At 43.4% G+C, this 22321-nt stretch overlaps 1 protein-coding gene across 5 annotated transcripts in view; it reads left to right on the top strand.

The window, feature by feature from the left end:
• TRAF3IP1 (TRAF3 interacting protein 1) overlaps positions 1 to 21285 on the top strand; it is a 36405-nt gene extending 15120 nt beyond the window's left edge. For 2 of the 5 annotated variants that reach the window (XM_084891618.1, XM_084891616.1), the window contains 9 exons: positions 3828 to 3929; positions 5826 to 5846; positions 6976 to 7060; positions 7499 to 7582; positions 8764 to 8887; positions 9084 to 9120; positions 10494 to 10570; positions 18360 to 18583; positions 19492 to 21285. In XM_084891618.1, coding sequence (XP_084747744.1) covers positions 3828 to 3929; positions 5826 to 5846; positions 6976 to 7060; positions 7499 to 7582; positions 8764 to 8887; positions 9084 to 9120; positions 10494 to 10570; positions 18360 to 18583; positions 19492 to 19657 — 920 coding nt within the window. In that variant the 3' untranslated portion in view covers positions 19658 to 21285. The remainder of the gene's footprint in view (positions 1 to 3827; positions 3930 to 5825; positions 5847 to 6975; positions 7061 to 7498; positions 7583 to 8763; positions 8888 to 9083; positions 9121 to 10493; positions 10571 to 18359; positions 18584 to 19491) is intronic. The other 3 variants (XM_084891619.1, XM_084891617.1, XM_084891620.1) reach the window with 2 other exon arrangements.
• Positions 21286 to 22321: the final 1036 nt, after the last annotated feature.

The following is a 22321-nucleotide window of genomic DNA, read 5'->3' as shown; positions in this document are numbered from 1 at the left end:
ACCAGTAATTGTAGCCTTCTGTGATGTTAAACTAAATTCTTCAAAAATACTAGAATTCTTTAGTGTAACTGAAGGGAAGAAAGAGTGTAAATCTGTCAGTAGGGAAAAATAAAAATTTTTTAGGCTGAACTACCTTATATCTCTGATTTTAAAAATTTTATGCCTGTGGCTAGCAGAATGATAGGCATGTCTTTCCTACCATGTGTTTCCCCTTAAGAACTACATTTCTGAAAGTTGTGTGTCTGTAGCCCTGCTCCAGTGGGTCCCCAGCCACTGTGAGGTGGCCTTGGCTGTTTGTTGCAAGTGGGTCAGCTCTGTGTGGTTTATCTGGGTCTCCAGCATGCGGGATGACTGAAATAAAGGGCACTGAACTGGAGCAGGACGACTTCTTACAATGAAAACACTCTCACAAAGGGCCCCCATGCAGTTGCTTCTTGGGGTGGTGCATTTATGTCATCTTTGCGGGAGCTTCTCTCAGCTGGTAGGCAGGGTCCCAGGAGGGAGCTCCCAGGCAGGCCCTGGCCAAAGGAGTGGGGCACCGAGTGGCCAGTGTAGTCCCAGACCTTGGGAAGAATTCCACCCCCTACCCCCTGCAAGCCCATGGTCCTCCTTTCATTGAATGAGATGATGTCCACAAGGTGGCTGGCCTGCCATAGGCATGTCATACCACTCTGCTCCTTACACACACTTGAGTTTACTGAAAGCTCTGTGTGCCCGTGCTGCGCCTACCCTGTGTGCCCATGCTGGCCCTGTGTCCAATGCCAGGTGGCTGGCTTTGTGTTGTCAGGGGCAGCCGGGGAGTTCATGGTTTTATTGTTATCATTTGCTTTTTCAGGTGGATTGAAGACTTCCACAAGGAATTTTTCCATTTTATTTTTAAAATATGAACTATTTCTCCTACTTGATACTGTGGTGAAAACTGCCTGATAAGCCTGTTCTTTTTAGTGTGGTTTGACAGACCCAGCTTTCCCGGAATAGAAAGCCATCCATGTCTTTACTTTGCTCGAGAACCTCATTAATTTTGTTTTATTTTAAAAAATTTCTTATTGTGAAAGATACAGAAAGTAGAGAGATTAGAATAATTAAGACCCTGTCAAAACCGGTTTGGCTCAGTGGATGGAATGTCGGCCTGCGGACTGAAAGGTCCCAGGTTCGATTCCGGTCAAGGGCACGTACTTTGGTTGTGGGCACATCCCCAGTAGAGGGTGTGCAGGAGGCAGATAATCGATGATTGTCTCTCATTGATGTTTCCAACTCTCTATCCCTCTCTCTTCCTCTCTGTAAAAACTCAATTATATATATATATTAATTAAGTCCCGTATACCTCTCACCTAGAACCAGCGGTGATGACATTTTGTCATGTTTGCTTCTTTAATAGCTGTGTAATTTTACTTTATTTTAATTCTTTATTGCTGAAAGTATTACAGATGTCTCTCTTCCTCCCCCATTGACTTCCTCCAGCCTCCCTCCCCACTCCCCCACCCAGGTTTCTCTCCCTCCCCTATGCTTGGCCTCATTTTGTTCCACACTTTGTTCCATGCTTCCATGCTCTGGATCCACTTCATTCATCAGTTTATTTTGTTACTTAGACGCAACGTATGAGTAAGATCATATACTTTTCTTTCTCTGACTGACTTATAATATTTCACTTAGCATGATACTCTCCAGGTTCCTCCATGCTGTCTCAAAGGATAAGATATTCTTTTTTATTGCTGCATAGTATTCCATGGTGTAAATGCACCACAGCTTTTTTATCCACTCATCTACTGATGGGCACTTGGGCTGTTTCCAGATCTTATATAGCTATGTATTTTTATGAACTATTTCACAGTATATTGAAAACATCCTAACAGTTACATCTACAGTTTACCCTTTAAATATCTCAGCATGCAGCTCAAAAAATAAAAATAATAAAAATAAAAGAGACATACTCCTACATAGCCACAAGATTATTGTTGCACCTAACAAAATTCTCTTACCATCTGAACCCCGATACTCTTAAAAAACCCAGGCTATATTCTGATTGTCTCAAAAAAGTTCTTAAGTTTTTAAAACCAGGACCCAGTTAAGATTAATACACTATATTTTTATTATAATTTTTGCCTCTTTACTTTGAATTTGGAATATCTCCCCTCCTCCGCCCTTTTATCCCAGCACAGTTTTGGAGACATTAGGTTATTTGTCTTGTAGAATGTTCACTTCTGGATTTGTCTGGTTGTTTCTTTGCGGCGTCATTTAACTTATGATACCACTTTACTCCCCACCGCCCATGTTTCTGTTAAACCTGAAGGCCTGCTTGGATTGGGCAGAGCGTTTTGCTTCCCCCTCGCCCTGATGCAGGTGCACTGTGCTCTTTACCTTGTTTCCCGTTGGGGTGCACCGGGATCTCGTTGGACTCTCTGGCAGCTGCTCAAGCTGTGTCAGAACTTGAGAGGTCTTGATGACCAGTCAACACCTGACCTGCGAGGTTCCTTGGTTCCTGGAAGTTTAGACAACAGATGGCGCTAGTGCGCCTTTTTTTCCTTTCCAGGTCATAGTAATTTTAATATGAGTGTATTATTTCTTTGAGTGTTATTTGGCAAACTGGTTAACCTTCCCTCTGTGATTAAGAATTAGTTGTATAATTAGTGAATATATAGCCTGTTTCTCTATTCTATTTGTGTAAATTTGAAGCTTACTCAAGAAAATAACCAGAACTTTAAAATGATAAAATTGTGCAAAGTGTCACTAATCTCCTTAAACTACAGAATAAAGATAGTACATTTGTAATTTACTTATTGTGCTAGTGGGTTTTGTAGAGTATAGAAAATATTTAATACTTTCAAATAAAATGTAACAAAATTATTGGGGTGTTTTCTTCTAAAATTGATAACCTATAGCTGCCAAGCTGATACTTATGTTTGTCTAGAAGTTAATATTTCATATTACTTCCTTGTCTTCCCTCTATAAGTTATCATAAGTAATTGAGCACTTGAATCAGATTGTTTGTATCATTTTAAAGATTTTTAAAAAATCACATTAGAAAATTATGTCATCTATTTATGTCCTTCTGTTACATAAAATAAAACAGTTCTTTGATAGTTAATGGCAGGTTGACATATAAACCATTTCTTTGAATACTTTTGAGAAATTATAAGATGTTTCAGGAAAGGGAACATTTTTTAATTTTATTTTTTGTCTCCCAGTTTCTTCTGAGACAGTTGGGTCCTTTAGTGGTCTCTTTCCAGCCCAGGATCCTGCCACAATTAAAAATCTGTCCCTCCTGTACCTCTCTGTCCCTCCCCCCTTTTTTAAAACAGGAAAAACATTTCTCAGATATTGGATATTTTTTTCTAATTTTATAAACATCGGCACATTAGTGATTAATTGGTAGGCAGGTATTTGGGAGCGTTTAAGATATCTAGGCCTGTACACCATGCCAAAAATATTTTTCTTTTCCTCTTGCTTTTCTGAGATTACTGCCTATTTGCAGCTTCTCAAGTCCCAGACCTGGCAGTAGTGGGAGGCGCTTCTAGAAATGGAGGAGGGGGCCAGGCCCCTGCCTGGGCTGAGTGGGCCCTGCTCACAGTGCACCCTTCCTTCCCTCTGGACCCTGGAGCCGCACCTGGGGACCTTTTTTTTTTTTTTTTTTTTTTTTTAATTTTTATGAGAGTTTATTTGTGCCAAAATGAGGACATATTCTTGGGAGCAAGATCTCAAATGCTCCCCCTGGGGATCGCCTTTGGTGTGTCCACTATACATTGCGGGTCACCTAGTGGGCTCTGTGGTAAAGCCACCAGCCCGCAGTGCACAGTCTTAACTACCCGTTTCAAACTGTTTCATATCAGGACCGACAGAAGCTAATACTAACTCAGCTAGTGTTTCAGATGGTAACCCACCTAGTCTGTGGAGAGACAACCCTGAGCCAGAACCAGCAGTGAAGCAGAAAGGTAAGGATGGCTCTTTCACTCCTTTCCTGGGGAACTGAGTCCCCCGATGCGGTGCTTCTTGTGGGTACCTTTCTTCATGGGGTCCTGTCAGAGCTATAGGGTCCCCTCGGCTCTGTGGCCCACACGGGGCCCTGTCCTTTACCTTCATACGCCAGGCCTGGACATGGCCACTGCCTCCCTTTCTCCTCTACATAAATGAGAGTGGAATATTCTAGTCATTGATGGATAGCACCAGCCTGTCCTGTGTCCTTGGAGTTTTTTCGGAGAAAGGTCAAGTGCAGAGTCCTGGAGTGTAGGAATGATCCTGAAGCCAGCCTTAGCCACTGCTGGGCCTCTCACAGGCTGAGCACACTCCACTGAATTCATGTTCAAAGAAGACTTTTATCAGCTCACAACACTGTCATGACCATGATTTTCTGTCTGTAATGTTCTTTCAGTGTCTTAGGTTGTACCTGGTTAGTCTCTGCTTTTGGCATAGTTTTCTTAGCATTTTAAAAAAAGTTGTGAAATGCACATTCTGCATTTGTCTTCTAAGGCCTGGAGTGTCTAACAGGCCAGGGGAGTGCCAGGGCCTCCTCAAGTGTCATGCCCCAGAAGCAGGCTGTGCGGGCTGGGTGCTGGGTGGCCTGGGGCTGCTGGGGCTGGGCGGCAGTGTGGCCAGGTGTGGCTGATGTTTGTCCATTTGCTCAAACAGAAAACACCTGTTGGAGGCCTAGTGTGTCAGGCCCTAGGCAGTGAGTATGTTAGTGTGCACAAAGCGGATTAAGGACAGCGGTGTGCACCAGAGCTGCAAGGGACTTTGCCACTGGATTGGGGACAGCCTTTGGGCAGGAGGAGGCAGGCAGGCCGGCCACCAGGAGCCTCAAAGCACAGAGGCCCATGTGGGGGACAGGAGCATGGGGACCCACTTCCACTAGGTGTCATGGCCTTGTGGGAGTTTAGCAGCAGGAAGCCATGATGCTTTCAGAGTGGCTTTATCACATTGAGGTCATGGGGACTGAAATTGCCATGTGCATGTTCTCACCTTGTGTCATCTAGACCACATTCTCCAGGCCTCTCTTGATTGCCCCTCCAGTTCCTCAGGCCCCCTCCGGTCACCAGGCCTGTCCTCTGCTGCCACCCTGTGGGGCCTCCCATTGCCCCTAGGCACCGTTGCTGTGGCTCTCTGTGTGGTGTTCCATAGTCAGTGGAGAGTCAAGTCCTCCTGCGGGTGGACAGACCAGGGGGCCGAGAGTGCTCTTCACCCTGCGTTGGCATGTGGGTCCTCCCAGTGACCCAGGGGCGTGCAGTTTCAGCTCTTCTGCACATGTGTTCAAGCATTCTAAGAGTTACACAAAAAAGGACGATCCACCTGTGGGTTGAACCCACCCACCTTACAATGCTTCTGCTCAGGTACCTGTGCCCTGAGCAGCACTTGAAGAATAAGGACCCCGGTGACAAGTGCAAAGGTCGGCTCCTGTGGAGCTTGAGAAAGTTTCTTCTGATTTAGGAGCTGATGGAAAAGTCCTGACTGACCAGTTATGGAAGGCTGGTTGTTTGGTCTCACCGGAGTTCTAATCGTGGCCGGTGGTTCCCTCGAGGAATGGCCTGGACCCGCACATTCGGAGTCAGTCAGTGTTTGTCCTGCCTGTTTCATTGTCTCTATGACACACTTTCTTCATACCAGTTTCCTGTTATAACATGTTATGAGTCATAGTTTTCTTTGTTCTTTGTTTTTCTACCTTTGAAAATAAGACAGTGACAGTGACTAGAAAAGAAGTTTTAAAGAAATGACCATTTCCCCCTAATAAAATCCGAATTATGTATTTTTCTCTAATACTGTTCTGCTCATTTTGTATTCCGAGATTTACTAACACAAAAGTGAGTTTCTGATGTGTTATTTCTCTTTTTTTTCAGGTGATTCCCCTAATGTTTCAGGTAAGGAATGGTGCTGAGTGAGTCGGTATGAATTGTGTGCACACGTGTACAGATGCAGACATGCTCTCAGATTTATGTCTTATAGATGTGTTAATAAAATTATCCCAATTTAAGATTTAATCTGCATAGTTTATGTGTCAAAAATACATTTCAAGCCCTAGCCTGTTTTGTTGAGTGGATAGAGCGTCAGCCTGTAGACTGAAGGGTTCCGGGTTTGATTTTAGTCAAGGGCACATGCAGGCTCGATCCCCAGTAGGGGGCGTAAAGGAAGCAGCCAATCAATGATTCTCTTTCATCACTGATATTTCTGTTTCTCCCTCTCCCTTCCCCTCTGGGGGGGGGGGAAATATATATATATATATATATATATATATATATATATATATATATATATACACACACACACACACACACACACACACTTCAAAGGATTTCTTTCCAGATTATAAAGTATATTTTCAAAATTCAAATTCTGATGGATTTTCACTTTTATTTTAAATAGTGGAGTAATTATAATTGTCTTAATAGTTTGGATTTGTTACTTACAGATTAAATCATTTTTATCAAAGTGAAGACAGTTCAGATTATAAATCTAATATGGCATACTCAAAATAGAAAATTTTTAAAATGAAAAGCACCAGTAATTCCACTGCTCACAACTCAAATGAAGACCTTCTAGAACCCCATGTATGGACATGCAATTATTAGATGTACCACTGTACTCTGCTAGTTACATGTTAAAATGTTTACACTGAAAGGTCTCGCTTGTGGCGATGCCGTATTTACCAGATTGCCTGTTGTTAGTCACTAGTGGTGACGGGAGCCTCCTGGCACATGTGTTGTTTAACGTGCCCATTTCTTTTGGTTGTATTTCCTTTAAGTTAAAGTGCTGAATTGATCGATCTACCTTTTTAGTTCTGTTTCTGGAGGAGTTGAACCAGGGCTGGATGGAGCCCATTTCCCTGGTCTTCACCAGAGTTAGATGCCAGGTGTCTGTTTTATCTTCAGCAGAATGATGGATGAGAAAGCTCTTATATTTGCAATTACTTGGTTACTGTCTTCTCCAGTATGTATCTGTTGTTTCTGTTCCTTCCTTTGCAAACTGCTGACTGGGGTGCCGTCCCATCAGAAGGAGAAGTGGGGCCCGCCGGCCAGGAGAAGTCAGAGGTGCCTGAGAACCCTGAGGTCCCCCCCGAGCTCCCGTCTGGCGCCAGGTCCGTGCTCCCCATGTGGAGCTGACACGCTCCTCTCTGTACCTCCCGAAGTTCATGTAATGCTTGAGCTTAATTCTGAGGAAATATTTGTACTAAGAAGCAAAAACTGTGTATTTTATTTAGTCTTCCTGTCCCTGAGTGACAACTAACAACACATATAACATTTTAGAGATTTAGGGGAATGCATAATTATGGCTAAATTATGTCATGTTTTGATTACTGATAGTTATTTTTGTACCTTAAAATTAATGAAAATATAAGATTAAAAGATGGGTACTTTTAGGTGAATGGCATTTTTTAATGTTCTGAGAGTATGTGCAGACTAGGAGGCAGATGGTGGCTGGAAGTGAGTGTTGAGCTGACCTGGGTTTTCTGTTGTCTACTTGAAACATGGGAGTGTTTATACCCCTGTTTTGGTTTTCCACTGTCTGGGTTTAGAAGAATTCCTCGGCCTGGGAGTGCCAGGCCAGCGCCTCCCCGAGTGAAACGACAGGACAGCGCGGAGGTGTTAACAGCGGACAGGTGAGGCGCTCTCACAGGAGGGCAGGGCTTCTCCGGTGTGTGTGGCCTTAGGATAATGGAATCGGGCACATGCTGCAGGGGGAGGGGTGGAGTGGGTGGTGCTGGGAAAACTTGCTGTTGAGAAAAAGAAAAAATGGGTTAGAGCCTCACCTGAAACCACACATGGCCTCACTTTTCAAATCAGTGAGAGAGAGAACACAGGCACTCCCACAATTACACCTTTACAAAATGTGGGGAAGATGTTCCAGTGCATTTCTCTGACCTCTGGATAGAGGATTTTCTAAGCATAAAAACAATGAGGGGAAAAATAGGAAAAAAGACTTAAAGGCTTAATTGCACAGAAATAAAAAACAAAGGTTATGAGCAAATCGTAAACAATGTAAAGGCCCGTGCCAGGTAAGGCTTTTGTAAGTTCACAACCTGCCAGTGGTTGCAGTGGGATCCGTAGGTACAAAAGTCAACAGGCTGGGTAAGTGTTTCAGATAGAGCAGGAGGTCGGACTTGGAAACGGCAGGTGTAGACATTTACTCAAGTTGTGTTGCAAAGAGACCAAGAGGAGCAAAGGAAGGGCGGTAGGGAGTGGGAAGGAAGGCAGGGCCGAGGGAAGTGACTAGTTTTGTTTTTAAGACGAGAGAATGAGCACATTTTTGGGTGGCAGGATGATCCTGTGGGGGCGGATTTGGTGATGTGGGGAAGCAGGCCTGGGGTGTTGGAACAGAATCCCTGAGTGGGCAAGGGGACGTGTAGAGTTAATATGTGGGTGAGATTCTGGGAGGTGAGTTCTCTCTGACGCTCAGTTTTCCTCATTCGCCAGGAGTCTGGGGAGGAGGAGCAGGAGGTGAGGAGGGAGGAGGGCAAGCAGGTCTCCAAGACAGGAGGCTGTACAGAGGTTCTCATCCAGGGACCACCCTCCCCCGGGGATGATGGGGACATTGGGGCCAGGTCTGGAGTGGCATCATGACTGGGGAGGAGGGGAGGCAAAATTCTTGGCATCTAGTTGGGGGGTTTGGGGCCATGGCTGCTGCTAAACATTCTACAGTGGACAGGCAGCCGCCCACAGAGAGCGATAGGCCCCTGTCCTGAGCTGCTCTCACCAACCTTGCATTCAGTTCCAGATGCACAGGGTGGATGAAAACATCACCGACAAGATTTCTAACTTAGTCTGATTTCTTTGTATTCAGGACAGGAAGTGGTCAAACCGTCTCCAATGTGATTGTCGATTTGCAGAACTCTGAGAACGAAGAGGACGACCAGTTCGTGGTGGAGGCTGCGCCCCCGCTCTCTGAGGTCTCAGAACTCGAAATGGTTAGTGCCCTGGCCTGGGCGTTTTGTAATGGCACTTTCACTCCAGCGTTCAGTTTTATGCAGACAGAACTTCCCTCTAATTTTTCAGTTAGTTTTCTACCCTAATTTCGCCATTCCTCTGATGAGATCCAGGAAGGTAGGATTTTGAGGATTCAACAAGCCCGAATCTCATTTTTCTCCTTTCTTTCCTGCTCAGGTACACGCAGTGGAATTGGAGGAAGATGAGAAGCACGGTGAGTGCTGGTGTTGGTGTGGGTTGGAGGGTCAGACAGGAGTCCAGCCAGCAATAGAGAGGGCTCCATGGGCACGGGTCCCTCTGAGGTTGGTACTTTTCATCCTGGGAGATGATGGATGCTGCTCCCATCCTTGGGGCACCCAGGGGCACTCCAGACCCTGGAGATGAGGTGTGAGCTATTTCGTAGGGGACTCCTTTTCTTATTCGTATGGTTACATTTGGAATTGCATGACCTCCAGGGTCATTGCCAGGTGGACAGTTCTGTAATTCATCTGCTTTATTTCATACATCTATGAAAGCAGAGAATAGGCTAATGACCCCTGACCCTGTCACACAGCTCCCACAGTGAGGCTCATCTTGTTTTATTTCAGCCTTTACCCCCAACCCCACTCCCCAGGCCCTTTGCAAGTTCCAGGCATCAGTTCTTCGGGAAACACACTGTATGTAGCGTTAAAAGATAAGGGCTCTTTAAAAAAAAAACCACAACAAACCCCCCCCTCCCATAAATTCATTGCCATATTGACAAAAAAATTACATAATATCATCCATGCCCCTTTTTCCAGTTTTGTGTATTTTTCAGTTTGGCAGTCCAGATAAGCTCCCTGCATTACAATTGATCTGACTGAAGTCTCTCTCTTAAAAAAAAAATATATATATATTTATAGAGAGGAAGGGAGAAGGATAGAAAGTTAGAAACATCGATGAGAGAGAAACATCAATGAGCTGCCTCCTGCACACCCCCTACTGGGGACGTGCCCACAACCAAGGTACATGCCCTTGACCGGAATCGAACCTGGGACCCTTCAGTCCGCAGACCGACGCTCTACCACTGAGCCAAACCGGTTAGGGCAACTGAAGTCTCACTTAACTTGGTGTCCTCCCACCCTTTCCCTCATGATGTATTTGTTGAAGAAGCCAGTTGTCTGAGTTTCTCACATGTAGGTGTTGCTTATTATACCCTCTACTATGCCCTTTTCCGCATTGTTATAACTTAGTTCTAGAGAGTTAATCAGATTTAGGTTTTTTAAATTTAAAATATGTTTGTATTGATTTGAGAGAAAGAAACATCGATGTGTTAGAGCCGCCTCCTGCACACCACCTACTGGGGATTGAGCCTGCAACCCGGCATGCTCCTTTTCAAGGAGCTGATTTCTTTGAAACACTATGAAGCTGTAGAGTTAATTTCCACCACCAGCTGTTGTATCAGTCTGATGCAGGCTATCTTTGACAAATAAGGTGATTGAAGCTGTCTTCAGTGTAGAAGGAGAAGAAGGAGGACTTGGGTGTTCTTGCCACCCCTCTGCCCATTCAGAGTAGAGTAGCTTCAAAGGGCAGAGAACAACTGGAGCATAAGCTGCTGCTTTTCAACAGGAGGACTGGTCAAAAAGATTCTGGAGACAAAGAAAGATTATGAGAAGCTGCAGCTGTCACCCAGACCTGGAGAGAAGGTATTGGAATATCTTGTAAATATCAGCATTTTAGTGCCTATTTCATACGTTTACTTGGAAAAACTAGAAGCACCTTTTGAATGTGGTTACACAGTAATGTCTGTTTGTACGTAGAAAAGCGCCCCCTCCCTCAGTGGAGAGGAAAGACACTGCGGGCTCTTGCAGTGGCTGTCACTTCCCTGGACCCTGGGTCAGTGCTCCCCTGGGTGGGCGGCAGCCTCGCCTTGGGGCTCAGGAGTCAAGGGCCATGGCCTGCTCTGCTCTGACTCCGTGGCCCTCCCCTACCTGCCTCGTCCATCCCTTCTCCGCTGTCAGAGTTGGGAGCTGGCCGCCTGGCACCGGCTGATTGAGAGGCTAGGGGAGCTTTCACGTCTGGTTTTTAAATACAGGCTCCTGTATCATGCCTCCCAGCAGTCTTTCTCACAGTGTGAGATGAGACTTTGTGGGGACCCACGGCCTCCTGCTGGCCACTGCCCCTTAGGCATGTGACCCTGGGGTAAATGTCTGCAGGCCAGGCAGTGTGCCTCAAATGTCAAGTCCAGGTTTCTGTTACATTCGTTTGAAAAATAACAATTAAGTATTTATTGTGTGTGTGTTTTACAGAAAGCAATTTCTTAGAAAGTTCGTTGTATCAGCAGCCGTAATTTCCCTGTTTTACACATACACACACGTTAATTTAATGGTTGTTTTAGATAATTCTGCTAACCATGACTGGTTTGTCATGAAGGCGTGGCCTGAAATAGCCTATGAAAGCCATGCAGTGAGAGGAGCACCGGGGAGCCTGTAGATGCTCACAGGAGAAACATGCTGCCCGAGGCTCACATAAGAGCACTGTTTGCTCCACTGAGGGAGGCCCAGCGTTCTGGCTCGCTGTGAGTGGCTGTGGGATTTCAGTCTCTCAGAGTCCTTTCCACAGGCCAGGCATTGTCCTGCCTCCTCACTGTGTCCCCAACCCAGTGGAGGGTCTGCCTTTGTAATTTGTTGTCTGTCTTTGCGTTTCTTCTATGGCTAAGGGTCCTTCCATCCAGTTGCTGGTTCCTCCTCCTCTCACTCAGTGCTGTTGAGGTCCTGTTGAGGGCTGGCTGCCCTCTTCTCTCAAACTGGTCCTTTTTGCCCGTTTTACCAAGTCAGCTTTTTTAGTGGATGATTCCGTTTTCCTATTTCCTTTTTAGTTTCTTTTGGTAGTTAGTATTTGAATCAGGATCAAGTTGACCTATGAGTGAAGGAAAGATCTGGAACAGTAGTGGCTTACATGAGGTAAAAAGTGCTTTAGTTCATGCGCCAGAGCCTGGAGTGGCAGTGACCCAGACGCCTTCCACCTCTTTCCTCCTGACCTCCATGCCTCAGGGCACCTTCTGGGCCCAGATGGCTGCCCAGTTCCAGCCTTCAGGGCTGAGTTCCAGTCAGAAGGAAGGAGGAAAAGGAAGTAGGAGAAGGGCACACCCCTTCTCTCTCAGGCTATTTATTGGAAGTGCACACCGTTTCCACTTATGTTATGTTGGCCACATTTTTGTCACTGAGGGAACCATGAAGTGACATTTTTATTGCAGGCATCAGTTTGCTTGGCTAACAATCAAGGGCTCCATTAACATAAACTAAAACTTGCCAGGTGTCCTCACTGCCTGGCACTCTCAGAAGTGATAATATTTGCAAGGCACAGGGGTTAAGTGGAGGAGGCTGCCTGCCTGGCTGGGGCCGAGGAGTTCTGGAACTAGCACGCCTGCCACATGTGGCTGCTCTCAGTGGCAGGAAGCTTCTCAGGAGTCAGAAATGGGGTGGACCAGCAATCTCCACAGTGCTGTTCCAGGAAATTGTTCGTTTCATTCATGCTTTACAAAGTCATGGCAAGAACATGTCTGAAGTATACCTTATGATTTAAAAATATATCTATAGTTAAAGTTTTCCTTTCCTTCTGGAAATGTCATCCTTTTTTTCCCTTGAGACTTTTGAAAAACTACTGAAGTAGGCACTTCCTAGCAAAGAATCAACTTTTGTTTTGTAGATACTCACTTTTGTGTTGTTTTCAGTGATTTCTGCTCTTTTTCTTTTTAATTTCTTTTTTTAAAAAAAGTAAATTTTTATTGATTTCAGAAAGGAAGGGACAGGGAGAGATAGAAACATCAGTGAGGAGAATCATTGATCAGCTGCCTCCTGCATGCCCCTTACTGGGGATCAAGCTCTCAATCTCGGCATGTGCCCTTGACTGGAATAAAACCCAGGACCCTTCAGTTGGCAGGCCCATGCTCTATCCATTGTGCTAAACCAGTTAAGGCCCTTTTAAGTTCTTTAGGTGTTTACTTTTTCTAACCTCTTGTGTAAAACTTAGCTCATTTATTTTTAGTTTTTTGTCATTTTAAAAATTAACATATTCACTATACATTTCTCTTTAAGCATGCTTTAGCCTTGAATTTTAAATTTCTTAAATAATAAATTAATATTAAATATTAAATTTTCTACATTTTAATATGAAGTCCTTTGTGCAGTTATTTCTTCTAGACATGTAAGCTACCTAGGAGTTTGTTCTTTAGCTTTTAAATGTAAGGCTTTTTTAAAAGTCTTTTTCTTTTTAAATTCTCACTCAAGAACATGTTCATTGATTTTTTTTTTTTTTATAGAGAAGTGAAAGGGGTGGGGAGAGAGAGAGAAACATTGATCGGTTGCCTCCCGAACATGCCTTGATCAGGGCTGGGGATCAAACCTGCAATCCGGGCATGTGTCCTGACTGGGAATTGAACCTGAGACCTTTTGATGTATTGGATGATGCTCCAGTTAACTGAGCCACACACCCAGAGCTAAAAAGTCTTTTTATTGATAGTACCTAACATAATTCAGTGAATATGGTCTACATGGTACTGCTTATTGGGAAGTGAGCCTCTCTTCTTGGCCTGGCTGTGGTCGGTGTTTGTAAAAGCTTTAGAGTGCTCCCACAGTGGTTCTACCTTCTACACCTTGGGGCCAGGCTTCAGTACACCCTGTTGACTTCCTAGGGAGGTAATTGTAATGTACTCAATGCCCGTGGGCTGTAGCTGCCTGTTATTATTGATTTTACAAATTAATTATAATATTACTTTCCTATCTGCTTTCCTATCTGCTATAAAAATTCAAATATTAGTCCTGGGTGGTGTCCTTAGTGGTTAGAGCATTGCCCCGTACTCTGAAGGGTCTTGGTTTTGATTCCAGTCAAGGGCACATACCCGGATTGCAGGTTTAATCCCTGGCCCCAGTAGGGGTACATGCTGGAGGCAACCAATTGATGTGTCTCTCTGACATTGATGTTTCTCTCTCTCTCCTCCCCTTCCCTACCACTCTCTCTAAAAATCAATGAAAAAATATTCTCGGGCGAGGATTAACAACAACACAACAAATTCAAATACTAGTTGTTTTCTCTGGGGATCAAACCTGCAATCCGGGTTTTTCACATATATAATAAGTTATAGTGTGCCCTTAGTCTTAGTACTTTTTACTTTTTTTGGAGGGAGCCTTTTCTTTTTTTAAACACTAAGGAAATACATATTTGTAATCTGGGCATCTCTCCAGCCTGTCTTTGAAGTTTTGTTGGAAGAAAAGCCATTTCTTAGTGTACTAATGGATTGAATAATATATTGTAAAATAAATATAAATAAATATGTGAATCAGACTGCTTTGAGCATTTTTTTTCATTATCCTGACTTATTTGTTCTCTTTTCAAGAGGAAATATTAAACTTTGCTAATAGTAAGATATTAGTTCATGCCAACATTTTTTTTTCTTCAGATTTATGAAGCTTTTGAAAAACAACCAGAAAAGCACTTTTATTAGTGTTTCTTATACTTTAAAAATACTTGTGTTTTAAACTTTGTAAATGAAGATGTTTTGGAATAATAACCAGTGGTTTTAAAGGTACCCTGTTTCCCTGAAAATAAGACATTGTCTTACGGTATATTAATTTTTTCTCCCAAAGTTGCACTACATCTTATTTTCAGGGGATGTCTTATCTTTCCAAGCGCTGGGTCTTATTTTCGGAGGATGTCTTATTTTCGGGGAAACATGTTAGTTAACTCACTTTGGGACTGGGAGAAGATTGCTCTCTTTTGAGTTTTCAGGGTTTTTTTATTCTCTTCTTTTAGCTTTTTTTTTTTTTTTTTCATGTTATATCAATTCTAATTTAATGTAAATTCCACACTTTCTTTTTTGTTTTAAGGTTGTTTTTGTTGTTGTTAATCCTCACCTGAGGATATGTTTTCTATTGCTTTTTAGGAGAGTGAAAGGGAGGGGGGAGGAGGAGGAGAGAAACATTGATGTGAAAGAGACACATTGACTAGTTGCCTCCCCTATGTACCTGAGAGGGGTGAACCCACAACCCAGGTAAGTGACTGGATTCTAATCTGGGACCCTTTAGTCCGAAGGTCAACAGCACTCTATCCATTGAGCCAAACCAGCTAGGGCAAAATATTTTCAGTTTGATTGACAGCCTAACTCTGTAGGTGTAAATTCAGTTACTAAGTAGTATAGACATGGTGTTTATATATATTAACTGTGACACACTAAGGAATATGAGAGGAGGAAAATCAGTGGATAGAACTGGAATTGAGGTTGGGTTTAGTCAGATTGACTGTAACGTGGTGAAGTTCGGGAAAGTACAGGTGGTCGGGAAAGCATTCGGGGAAAACTGAAGGGACTTGGTCCCACATTACAGAAGCTGGAGCTGCCCGTGATCTTGGGTCCAGCAACAGAAGACTAGCCCTCAGTAGTTTGAAGAGGTCTGAGGACAAAGTCCTTCAAACTACTGAGGACTGTGCCCTGACTGGTTTGGCGCACTGACTAGTTTGGCGCAGTGGATAGAGCCTTGGGCCTTGGACTGAAAGGTCCTGAGTTCCATTCCAGTCGAGGGCATGTACCTTGGTTGGTTGCAGGCTTGATCCCCAGTGGGGGGAGTGCAGGAGGCAGCTGATTGATGTTTCTCTCTCATCAATGTTTCTAACTCTATCCCTCTCCCTTCCTCTCTGTAAAGAAAACTACTCTACTGAGGACTAGTCTTTGTTAGGAGGCATAACCGACGTTTCCCATGAGGGTTCTAGGGTCAGGACACAGTGAGGAGAGGCCATGGTGAGGAGGAGCCATGGCCTGGGTGAGCCCCACAGAATCTGCTGGGTGGAGCTTTTAGCCTGACCTCTCTCACATCACGCTCTCTCTCTCTCCATATCTCTCTCTCTCTCTCTCTCTTCTCCCTCCCCCCCCCCTTTCTCTCTACCCTCTCCCTTTTGCACTCCCACTCTCTAAAAAGCTATGGGAAAAATATCCTTGGGTGAATATTAACAAAACAAAAATTTTCTTCTTTTTACTCTGTGTTTATTTTGGAAGAATAAAAGTAAAGGTTAGGAATTATTATACTAAAGCATGCATTTTATTATATAATTAATTGTGAAGTGGAATATATTTTAGGATTGAAAACTGTTCCCTATTAGAAAAATATAGTCCCATCTGTTTTCTTTGTCAATTTCTTCCTCATTTGTGCTGCTACATCAGTAAAGAGTCAGATGTTTCAATATAAAAAAAAAATGCAAGTCAGTTGTAGCATTCATTAGACGAGACTTGCTTATCTTACATTTAATCAAAAAATTATTCTTGAGCCAAATAATTTCACCAGTAAGGGTGTTGTCTCTTAAAAATAAGTGGCATGTATACAATTCAGCACCTATTTCGATGAAAACTCATCTGAACTGGGGTAGAAAGGTATTTTGAACCAGGGGAGCAAAAAGGCTGGTGTGGGTGCTTTTAACAGGACTTTTCTAGGAATTGGATTGAGAAGCCAAGGAATTTTACCAAAAAATAGGAAAGGTCTAGAAAAAATCAAGACATTGTGCTCCTGGATGGGAAACACAATATTATAGAGATGTCATTTCTCTGAAATTAACTTGTAAATTTAATGTAATTCTAATAAATGTTCAGTAGAGGTTTGTAACTTGGCTAAGAATATTCTTAAGTTCATCTGAAAGATAAATATATGAGAATAGCCTTTCATAAAAATGTTTGAAATGCCCAGTATTAGGCCAGTAATGTAATATTCTTAACTTACTTTGATTTCTTTAGGTAGAGAAGGGAGTCTTTTAGTTGAGAATTTGAGTTCTGCATTTCTCTGTTGCCTGCTTGCTTTGTTAATGTCAGTGTTAAATTATTGCCATTTTTCAGGTAGGTGGGAAAGGCGGGTCTGAACGTTGTCTTCTCTGTTCTGTGCACTAACCTTTGCTTCAGCCACAGTGCCCCCTGGTCTCATGCCAAGCTCCCTATGCTTACCTTATCCAGACTTCCAAGGCCGCCCCTCGGTCCTTTGCATTGTCAGAACTGTGTGTAGGAGTAGCTAACATCGAGTGATCTGCACCGGCTGTGAGAGGTCCCTTACCTGCCTTTCTTCTCTGAGAGAAGCTTACCAATTGGTTAATCTTCATGTGGACAATATGGTCATTCTAGCAAGAGCTGACATTTACAGAGCACGTGTTATGACTAAGGACTTGCATATGTCTCTCTATTTAATCCTCAGTGATCTGTGAGACAGGTGTCTTCCCCCTTTTCTAGTTAGGAAGCGAAAGCATAAAAGTTATCTTGTCCAAGATGACATAGACGGTAAGTTGCAGAGGTCAGACATCACCGCAGGCCCGATGGGCCCATCCTGCGCAGTGATAAAACCACAGGTGGCCCAGCTCTCGTACCTGTTCATGTGATTTCTCCTGCTCATGTGATTTCTGTCTGTAGTTGCTTCGTGCGCAGGCTCTGCACCTAAAAGGTTGTTGCTTGGGGCCATGCATGTTCTGATCTGAGCGGCAGCTTCTCTCTGCGGCCAGGGCCCTGGCTCAGTGCTGACTGCCTGCACCCCTCACTGCAGAGCTGCCACTGACTCGGCAGCTCTCAGAGCTTACAAGTACAATACTGCTTCATGAACCATATTTGATGTCAATTGGGTTAGCCCTTTGGGAACTGTTTGACATTGTGTCCTAAGGTTAGAGGCAGGCAAATCCTTTGACAGCCAGTGGCCCTACACATGGCATGTCTGGGCCCTTGTGTGCTGGGATGTGTGTGAGACTGTTCAGAGCTGCATGGTTTGTAAGAGCCCAGACCAAGAATGACCTATGTGTCAGTCAGCCGTGGGGAGGATGAATAAATCACGGTGTAGCCCTAAAATGAAATGCCATTCAGCAGAGCAAAGGAGTAAAATATGGGTGCAAGTGACAACATGGCTGACCCTTGAACGTGCTGTTGAGCAGAAGAGGCCGATGCACATGGGTGTGGGCGTACGGTTCCCTTTGTCCTGTGGGAGCGGAACAGGCAGGGGGGTAGCCACAGGCCAAGGTGCCCTCCAGAACTGTCACCTCCGAGGACAGCCTCGGGCTTCGGGGACGCAGCCTGCACGTGTCACTTTATCATTTGTTAAACGCTGCCTTCATGTTTTCTGTGAGTATGTGGAAAAGTTAACATGTGCTGGAGTTTGATGCTGGAATATTTCTGGGTAAACAGGACACTCGATAGTAGGTGTCTGCTCTTCTGTTGTAACTTGAACACAGGCATTCTCAGTTTATGAGAACAAGGAACTTTAAAAAATCCTCATCTGAGGATATGTTTTATGAATTTAGAGAGGAAGGGGAAGAAAGAGGATGAAAGTGGGGAAGGGGCAGCGCGAGAGAAACTTTGATGGGTGGCCTCCCTTACACATCCCCACGGGGGATGGAACCCACAACTAGCATTGGACTGGCAACCCTTCCCGTGCCCTCCTGCCATAGACTGAGGATGTTTCTTCCCTTATTCCCCACTGATGGTAGGAGCGGTCCCTTGCCTTGGAGTCAGCATGGAAGAAGGAGAAGGACATCGTTTCCAAAGAGATAGAGAAGCTCCGCCTGTCCATCCAGACGCTATGCAAGAGTGCGCTGCCCCTGGGCAAAATCATGGACTACCTCCAGGAGGATGCGGACGCCATGCAGAACGAGCTGCAGCTGTGGCATCATGAGAACCAGCAGCATGCCGAGGCCCTGCAGAAGGAGCAGAGGTCAGGGCAGGTCCGGGTGGAGGGGGTGTGGGGCGGTGTCAGGACTCCCCCGCAAGTCTGCAGGCCTCTGCCCCCCCCTTCCTGCCCTCCCCCCGCCCCCATCGTCTTGGTTCCTCATTCACATCGGGGTGTGCATTTTTTTTTTTTATAGCAGTTAGAAGGGATTTGCAGTTACTGTTCATACACAGAACAGATTTAGGCATTAAAAAATAGAGGAAACTGCTGTTTGGATACCATATTTTTCATGTGTTTTATCAAAATTCCCTAAGTTTTGTCTGTTTACAGTTCAAAAGTATTTTATTTCTTTACTAAAAGAACTGCTGGTGAACACATTTTGAAATTGCTACTATAAAAGAAATGTAATAGTCATTAAAAATTATTTTAGAATAATGTTTGATATTCGGTGTTTATAATCAGTGAATCTAGGATTCATGTAACTGTATCAACTGCTGTGTTTTTGCCCTGGTCAGCCGCTCAGTGGTTAGAGCCTATGCCCATTCATTAAAGGGTCTTGGGTTTGATTCCCCAACAAGGGCATATACCTAGGTTGCAGGTTTGATCTCGACCTGGTGGGGTGTATGAGGGAGGCATCAATGTTTCTCTCTCTCCTTCCCTCCCTCCCGCTCACCCCCTAAAAAAATCAGTGGAAAAAAGAAAGAAATATTATACTAGCCTCCTTTGTATAAGTTTCACTTTCAGCTGCATTTTTGGTTGTGGCAGGGATGTGAAAATGAGTGGATCTTCCCCAGGCATGAGATTTCTGTCCCTTTATGTCATTATTATGTACATTTATATTTTTACCCTTTTTCTTTGGATGAAATAAGTACTTTTGTAGTCTCAGTGTTTTAATTAAGAAGCAGATCTAGAATGAGAGGGATACTTACAAGCCGCTGGTTTTGTCCCGTCAGTATCACGGACAGTGCCGTGGAGCCCTTGAAGGTTGAGCTGGCGGAGCTGGAGCAGCTGATTAAAGACCAGCAGGACAAGATCTGTGCTGTGAAGGCCAACATCCTGAAGAACGAGGAGAAAATTCAGAAAATGGTGTACAGTATCAATCTGAGTTCAAGAAGGTGAAAGCTAAACAATTTCAAAGATTTGAAGTCATCTTCAGTTTGAAAATAAAAAGGCAGATAGAACATCATTTCTCTTTAACTCTCAATTTGCAAAAAAAAAAAAAAGAACAAATTTATAATGTTATCCAACTAATTTTCAGAGCTTTCAAAACAGTAGGCACATTCAGTGTGTAAAAGACCATGTTTTCTGCCTTCCTCGGGCGAGGCTGCTCACTATATAAACAGCTCTCCCAGACACCCGTGTGGGATTACTTTGCAGGCGTGTTCTGTCCGCAGCAGCCTGTGCAGGTCAGTTCTGTACTGAAGTTCTCCGGCAGGAGTGCTGCTGGCGAACAGTGGCCGTAGATTTCAGTTTTCAGGTTTGGTGAGGACTTCTGCAAGTCAGATACTGGAGGAAGGATGACTCTACTCTTCGAGGCACTTTATAAATAGAATGAGGCCTGAGCATGAATGGATTATATTTTTAATCCATTTGCACTTAAAAAGGGTTAATTCAGCCTGTATTTTTATAAGAATGCAGGTGAACTCTTTTTAAAACCTCTTCCTAATTGTATATAATTCTTTATGTAATTTTCTTATTGGTTCCTGTTATCTTTTGCTTGTGTTTCTAACCCATAAAGTCCATACATTTAAGAAGGCGATTTCAATGTGGCCATCATGACATTGTCTGGACACGGGCTTGTCCCGGCCATCCTCCCTTTCTTCTGCGTCAGCCCTACGCTTCCCCAGACGGGTGCTGTGTGGCTGTGCAGGAGGCCTGCTCTCCCAGGCCCGGCAGCACGTCTTCCCTTTGGACTGGTCTGGGCACCGTGTACCTGAGAGATGGGTATGGGTAGTTGAGGGGAATCTGAGAAAGAAAAACTTAAAAGGAGGCACAATTTACCAATTTTTTTGATATGACCTTTTTATGGGGGGATGAAATTATTTTTTAAAGCAAGTTTTATTTTAAACATGGTTTATATTTAGTTTTCATTTACATACAATACTGTACATGTTTCCAGGTTTGTATATAAAGGGTTTCACCGTTCAGAGATGTACTTACTGGTCCTGATACTTTTATTTCTAGAAGCTGTATTTATTATGTAAACCAAGGAGTGCCTGTTAAGTGTTGGGACTGCCTGAGGAAGTTTTGATTCTTTGAGGGTTAACGTAAGTGGCACAGCTTGGATTTTTCTTAGTGTGATTTCCAAAGTAAATCTTTTCCTAAGGTAGTTATATGATTTTCTAAGCTGAGTAAGTTCAAGATCAGATTACCAAGATCTGCCATTTAGAAACACTGGTCTTTTTCTCCTTTCTAAAGTGCACTGTAAAGTTCTGTTTGATCTGATTATACTAAATAGTTTATTGGAGGTGGGGAGGCATTCTAGTTACTAGTCCTTCATAAACGTACAATCTGTTTTCTACTGAATCGAATGGCTTAGCCACAATCCCGAATGGCCCTGTTTTGCTTCAAGTTAAGATGTCTGCCATTTATGAATTTGTATATATGACTAAAATTTTTGTTGCAAAAAATTACTTACATTGTATGAGGGTAAAATTTTGTATGAAGTAGTCTTTCAAATTGTACCATAAAAATTTATTTTTTCTTTTATACATAAATCATTAAAAATAATCATATTTTTTCTATAAGTGTATGGGTTGTGTAATTCAGTTCATACCTGGAAGAAATTTACAAGCATTTTTATTTTTTTAAATTTTGAATGTCCTTTTTTTCTTTGAAGAAAGTTCAGGGAAATTCACCTTTTCATTCATATTGTGACATTTGCTGCTTTTCTGTACAAATTGAAGTTTTATAAGACAGGTAAGCATTTATCAAATATTAGGATCATTCATGAAGCTTTAGAAAATCTCTGATTATAACTGTGTCTTATGGATGAGTTAAATCCTGGTGTTACTATTTTGATAAACTACACAAATGGGATTATTAAATGTTTTCTCTACTTTGGTTTATAAGTTTTCAGGAAGTACTATAGTCATACATCATAATTTTAGTTTTAAAGTTGAGCTGAGCCCAGCCCGTGTGGTTCAATGGCTGAGCGTCAATCTATGAACCAGGAGGTCATGGTTCGAATTCTGGTCAGGGCACATGCTCGGGTTGTGGGCTCAGTCTCCAGTAGGGGGTGTGCAGGAGGCAGTCAGTCAGTGATTCTCTCTCATCATTGATATTTCTATCTCCCTCTCCCTTCCTCTCTAAAATCAATAAAAAATATATATGGAAAAGATATTACGTATCAGGGCCCAGGGCACTTTAGGAGCCCATGAAAGTGTAAATTTTTAGGAGACAAAAGTGAACTTTTAAGTCAAAGCAAATATTTTAATGTGTAATATTAATATTTTGCCTTTATATCAATGTAGTTATAAAATAAAAATTTTAATATTTTCTATGGAGAAAGGGCCCATGGAGGCACAAGTGTCCCGGGTTATTGTGCAGCCTGAGTTGGTCACTGGGACTCACACCTATTGGTCCCCTGTGGCTGGACCCACCGCGAAGGTGACCTCGGTCTGCTCTCTGCCTGGGACCTGGGGAGCAGAACAGCACCCGCATTCTTCCGGTGGGTTTTCTATTTCCAGGGATTAAGGCCCTGAAGGAAGGCGTCTTTGGGGCAGTTTCAATACAAACACGGATGCATTTAAAAATAGAACTTTCAAATAAAAACTCCTAAAC

This window comes from Pipistrellus hanaki (genome assembly GCF_964339955.1).
Source record: "Pipistrellus hanaki genome assembly, chromosome: 8".
NCBI classification, from domain to species: domain Eukaryota; kingdom Metazoa; phylum Chordata; class Mammalia; order Chiroptera; family Vespertilionidae; genus Pipistrellus; species Pipistrellus hanaki.
Note: the sequence above shows the minus strand (reverse complement) of the source record. Positions and strands in the feature narration are given on the sequence as shown.